This window comes from Anneissia japonica, unplaced genomic scaffold (genome assembly GCF_011630105.1).
Source record: "Anneissia japonica isolate Jap-2015-1 unplaced genomic scaffold, ASM1163010v1 scaffold287818_len932483_cov186, whole genome shotgun sequence".
Taxonomy (NCBI): Eukaryota; Metazoa; Echinodermata; class Crinoidea; order Comatulida; family Comatulidae; genus Anneissia; species Anneissia japonica.
Window position 1 is genome coordinate 9,005 of NW_022703366.1, and position 5,775 is coordinate 14,779.

The 5,775-nt window shown below is 35.0% G+C and overlaps 1 protein-coding gene across 2 annotated transcripts in view; it reads left to right on the forward strand.

Annotated features, from left to right (window-relative positions):
• LOC117104432 (cAMP and cAMP-inhibited cGMP 3',5'-cyclic phosphodiesterase 10A-like) overlaps positions 1–5,775 on the forward strand; it is a gene marked incomplete at its 5' end in the record, with an annotated part of 25,559 nt that overhangs the window by 8,431 nt on the left and 11,353 nt on the right. For both annotated transcript variants that reach the window (XM_033245281.1, XM_033245282.1), the window contains 7 exon segments: positions 2,208–2,266; positions 2,955–3,006; positions 3,243–3,385; positions 4,293–4,385; positions 4,683–4,813; positions 5,334–5,392; positions 5,603–5,745. In XM_033245281.1, coding sequence (XP_033101172.1) covers positions 2,208–2,266; positions 2,955–3,006; positions 3,243–3,385; positions 4,293–4,385; positions 4,683–4,813; positions 5,334–5,392; positions 5,603–5,745 — 680 coding nt within the window.

A 5,775-nucleotide genomic window follows, 5' to 3' on the forward strand; every position in this document is an offset into this window, starting at 1 on the left:
TAAGTCTTTAAAATAGGTCTAGAATATTCCTATGTTCGGTTTCTGTAGTTTATTGTGGTCCATTGATTCAAGGAATTCTTTAATTTTTCATACTTAATATTGAATTTGAAGTAACTTTCTTTGGGTTCATATATAAACAACCTTGTTTTACGAAAGTAATTTTTCGATTACCACTTGTCAGCAAATGACAATTGGGTGTCTCCCTCTCTTTCCGCAGGCATGCTTCGTAGTCCTAGTGTAAAAACACTAGCATGGAATTCATTGCGGTGTGCGATATGTACAAGTTGTATTGGTCTTTTGCACACAGACCTAAAATAGATCAAGCCAGTGCAATAAAAATATTCAACTGTCGGACTGTTGGGGATAGGAAAATTACACTAAGAGTTGCCATGATGACGTCTCGATTGGCTTATGAATGTGACTATGTTTCAAATCATTTTCTGTACTCATAAACTCTTGGGTGTAGTGAGGCAATTAAATGCTGACAAGCACTTTGTAAGCTTTACCCCATTGACTCACACCACAATTGTTTCTGCTCTCCTATTCTCCTGTGGGGAAAACACATTTCAGTATTGTTTTAATATATTCTCTTCTTCACTTCAATGGGTATACATTAGTTTTTATTAACAGTCTATTTGAGATTCATAATCAGTGTATTACTTCATCAACAGGGGCCTTGATAAATGACTGTATAAATGCAATATTTAGTTTGTTCATATTTCATCTGGCTGGCATTTTTATGACATGTCAACCAGTTGTTGTGCTTTCTTATTAAGTATTAACATTAACTCCCCTCTTACCAATAGAAATATATTTATAAGTAGAGTAAAAATCAAACCAGAAACAAGTGAAACAGATAACACACAGTGATCCACGAATTTGAAATAGAGGGGCCAATGGAGTGATAATTCATAGAGGGTCAGACACTTCAGCGCCCCCCCCCCCCCCTTTCATGGTTTGGGCTGAGGGACAAACAATGATATGGTATTTTGAGATAACTGGAAATGGCACTTCTCAGAGAATTTAAATGGTTTTTTTCCCCCCAGAAGTTAGTGGGAGGAGCTGGCTGTGGTCCAATTTAATTTGTCTGAACACATGCATGAACATGCTTATTAAATCATTTGATCAGCGGTTACAATTCTTAACCATAAGGTTTCAGGGTTTGAATCTTGCCCATTTTAATTGTTATGTCCTTATGTGCATCACACACCCATTGGTCTGTCATCCGCCCAGGATCACTTTTGTCACAGGTAGGCAAAGTGCGACACGACAGTATTTTTTTTGCGGCCTGCGAGAACGAATTAAAAACCCTGTTTGGCCTGCCAACTGTCTTTGGCTACAAGAAACACCTTTTTTTTTTTTCACAGCCCGACACCGATCGTCTAAGTAACATACTGTGAATAAAGTGGTATGACAGTTCATGAAGGTTTTCGGATAGCATATTAGACCCATAAAAATTTGGATGTGGTCCTCGGTGTTAAATAAAAAATTCACTTTGTCCCTCCGACCGATATTTATGCCCACCCCGACTTATGGATGGTAGGACGTAGACGTTCTAATATGTTAATATGTAATAGTGGCGGTGAACGTAAGGGGAGATCATATTGTTAAGGAACGTGCTTGGACTACGCCGAATGTTTTCATTTTGAGTTGATTGATGAATGAATTTGAATCCATGACTAGGAATAACTCCCCAGGGGTCAGATGAGGTCGCACATTAAGTGTGTCAATGTATTCTACATCCACAACAATATGTAATGTGAAGTATGCAGAGACTTCAGCATAAAGCAAGATGTGATTTATCATCTCATAAGATACATAAGAAATTTTCATTGGCTACTTTGCATATTGAAAATGGTAAACTCATTAACATTTTCAATTATGAACAATCAATCTAAAATTTGAGCAGGTAAAATTATAAACTAAAATACTACTACTATACTACTATTTTGTGATGTGTAAAATGAGATAAAAAAAACTCATATGCTTTTTTGTCTTAATTTTTTCGTTATAAAAGAATATATCATCTTATAATAAATTTTGCTTTTTTGATATAATAAAATAAAAGTTTGTTATTTAGTGGTTTTGTTTAATATATTTTTCTAATGTTTCTTCTTTTCAACTGTTTTTGATAGGTTTTGTGCATTTATTTTTATTTATATGTACTTTTTATATAGTTTTTATTTATTTATTTTATTTATATGTAGGTGTGTCAAAGCTTGGAACAGCAACAAGAATTCAACAGGTTTTTACTAGAGGTCTCTAGGTAAGTCTGATTAATTTCTAACATAGCCTTCTTAGGAGTGTGGAATAGCTGGGTGGTTAGAGCAGGCGTGCTGCAACCTTTAGTCATACATCACCACTAATTCATGTGGCAGGCTCGCTTATGGTTCTGGTGGTAGAACAAGTCTTTGACTATAAACTAGGCCCAGTGTACACAAATGTGCACTAAAAAGAACCCAGTACCATGGTGTACTGGTCCAAACAGTCGGATCCTTAGGGGATAAAGAATCTTGTACTGAGGGAGCTTTCGATTGCACGAAGATGGTAGGACCTAGAAAGTACGTCATTAAAAAGTCATCTACGCATGCGAGAACGTTGAGTTCTCGTCGTCTGAATTCTAGGATGCAGTTTTGCCCTAATCTATATTGTGCCTAAGACAGTAGGACACTCGCGCATGAGTGAATCAAAAGCTCACCTATTTCTTTGAGCTACCGTGAACACTTCAAAATTTTGGTATAAAGTGCTATCTAACTACATTGCTTGACGATCAACTCTTTCTTAAATTTTTTACTTCCCTTCTTCAGTTTATTTATTTGTTCAAATAATATATTTTTTAATTTCCTTTATGTTTTTTGTAAATTTATTTAAAGTTTTTCAACACCTAGTTATCACCTTCTACTGCATTTTAGAATTTGTTGATACAAGTAAACCCAGATTTTTAACTTTTACAGGGTGATTTTTGATGATATTGTTGCTACTGATAATCTGACGGAGCACATTATGGTAAGTTTATATATTTAATTACTATTAATATAACAAAATTAAATAACATACGAAAATATATATAATTGTTTAATTGTTGCTCTTTTAATGTCATTGTTTATGACTGACAGTGATGTGTTATACACTATAAATTAACACAAATTTTATCTAATATATATTAGATAAAATATGAATAAATGTTATTTATTTAATAAAAAAAATAACTAATTGATTTTAATGTTGTTTGCCTTTTGTAGACGTTCACTAAGAGCTTGGTGAATGCAGATCGCTGTGCATTGTTCCTATTGGACGAAACCAACAATGAACTTTATGCAGATCTATTTGATGAGGGTTTAGAACTCGACGGGAAACCAGTCTTCACAAAGAAAAACCAAATAAGGTATTTTACCTGAATTTATGTATTTCTTTCTTATATTTGATTACACTATCACACTCTATGTTAAAATTAACTATATTCAGAAAGTACAATTGTGTATCAAAATTTCTATTTTCCTTCACTATGTTTCATTTATACCTTAAACATCTAGATGTGTATAAGAGACAGGACCTAGAAAGTACGTCATTCCCTGTTTGGATAATCAAATTTTATTTGACAAAATCATGTGACATGCCTAAATATGGTCATATATACAGCATAATAATAATGTTAAAGTCTTACATAGTGCCTGTCTCTTATACACATCTAGATGTGTATAAGAGACAGTATCTAGGCATGGGGGTACACATCCCCAAAAAAGCTGTTTCCCGACCCCCATTGTAAATGTCCAATGCAAAAAAAATCGCGCTGATGTTGTTAAAATCACCTCATATCACCCTATTTTGCCAACCCCCTTTCATCTTTGTGCCCCCATCAAACAACCCCCTCCCCCATTAAACAACCCTCCCCAATTTCAAGACTCCTAGGAATGCCATGCTGCATTTAACAGACGTGGACCATAGCACCCAATTTTTTGGAAAAAACTCAGGTAATAAATCTTGCTGGTTTGTTGAAGATCTTTGGGTTCCTAAGTTAATTTATTACCACTGAAACTTATGAGATTACGTTTAGAAGAAAGTTATTGTAATGGGTTGCTTTGTTTAAATTCCGATGGCTATAATGTCACTAGCCAGCCATTTTAATTTGAGGATTCTTTTGTTAACTCTCAATAGACATTCTTAGAACCAATTAAGTTAAGTTTATGGAGCTGCTGACAGCTCCCTCTGGACCATCTGACATCACTATGGACTGTTTCTGCTAATGGAAACTTTTGCCTCATGGACTGACTCTTGACTCCGTTCAATTTCAGATTTTCCGTTGAGAAGGGGATAGCAGGGCATGTAGCTAGAACTGGCGATGTGGTCAACATTCCAGACGCATACAGTGACTCCAGATTTAATAGGTACATTTTATTAATTTTATTTTTTATTTTATTTAAATTTTTATTTTTTTATTTTTTTTACAGTTCTATAAAAAAAAATAATTTCATAGGGTCTTTGGTTTATTATCATGTACTTATTAGCATTATTTGGAAAATCTTATAAAATAATATTAATAATAAATTGTAAGATTTACATTAGCAGATGATAATCTAGTAAAAGTTATAATTATAAGAAAACCGTAAGTCAAAGATAAAATTCATAATCGTATGCAAAATTGATTCCTTATTTAAGAAATATGTAAAAATTTTATTCTGCAGGGAAGTTGACATAAAGACTGGTTATACAACCAAAAGCATTCTGTGCATGCCGATCCTAAGTCAAGGTTCTGTGATTGGAGTTGTTCAGATGATAAACAAGAAAGGATCGGATATGGCATTTAGTAGCACAGGTGTGTACAGTATGTTTTCTTGCCTTTAGCAAATACTATTTGGTCTCTCCTGGGCTATGGCAGTTGGTCTTTTCTTTTTCATTTTCGCTCTTTTTTTCGTAATATTTTGAAATGTACTTGTATGCGGCAATATTATAAGATAAATATAAATAAAAATAGAAGGCTCTTAAAAACTGGGGATTCCTGAAAACAGAAGAGTTATTACCAACCATTACCAATCTTGACAACGCAGACAGGGTTAATGAAAACCTAATTCAAACGACAGTTGTGTTTGACTTTAGGGAGAGGGGTGAAGTGTTACACTCTAAACCATTGCTGAAAGACAGAAAAGAGGTAGGGAGCTTCCCCCACCCCCAAATAGGAGGTGAAGGGATTCTTGAAAACAGAAGATTTAACAACTGGAGGAGGTTCTTTACAACACAGGTAGGGTGACTTAGGGGGAAGGGGTGAAGGGTTGCACTCTTACCATTGCAAAAAAAAAAAGAATAGACAATTGACATTTTCTTCTTCCTTTCTTTAGATGAATCGCATTTCCGTGTATTTGCTGTGTATTGTGCATTAGCTCTGCACTATTCTAAGGTTAGTCATACACTCACTTGCATAGTCGTTCACTCATTCTCTCCCCCCCCCACTTCTCTCAACTAAATCATTTTTACTCACTCCGTGCTCTACTGTCTCTGAATCATTTACTATATTTATTCACTCATATTCGCACACTCCCTTGCATGCTCCACTCAGTTCCACACTTATAAGGTTTTCTACATGAAATTCTTTTTTTTTTTTTTTCAGATCTATGGAACAATCCTGCGGTCAGACTGTATGCTTGCTGTTGCTACTGAGCAAGTGGCATTCCATATCACAGCAACCCCTGCCCAGCATAAGAGACTGATGGACAGGCCACTACCAAAGACAATTCCACCAGATATTAATGAGTGAGTACACAGTGCATATGTACAGTGGGG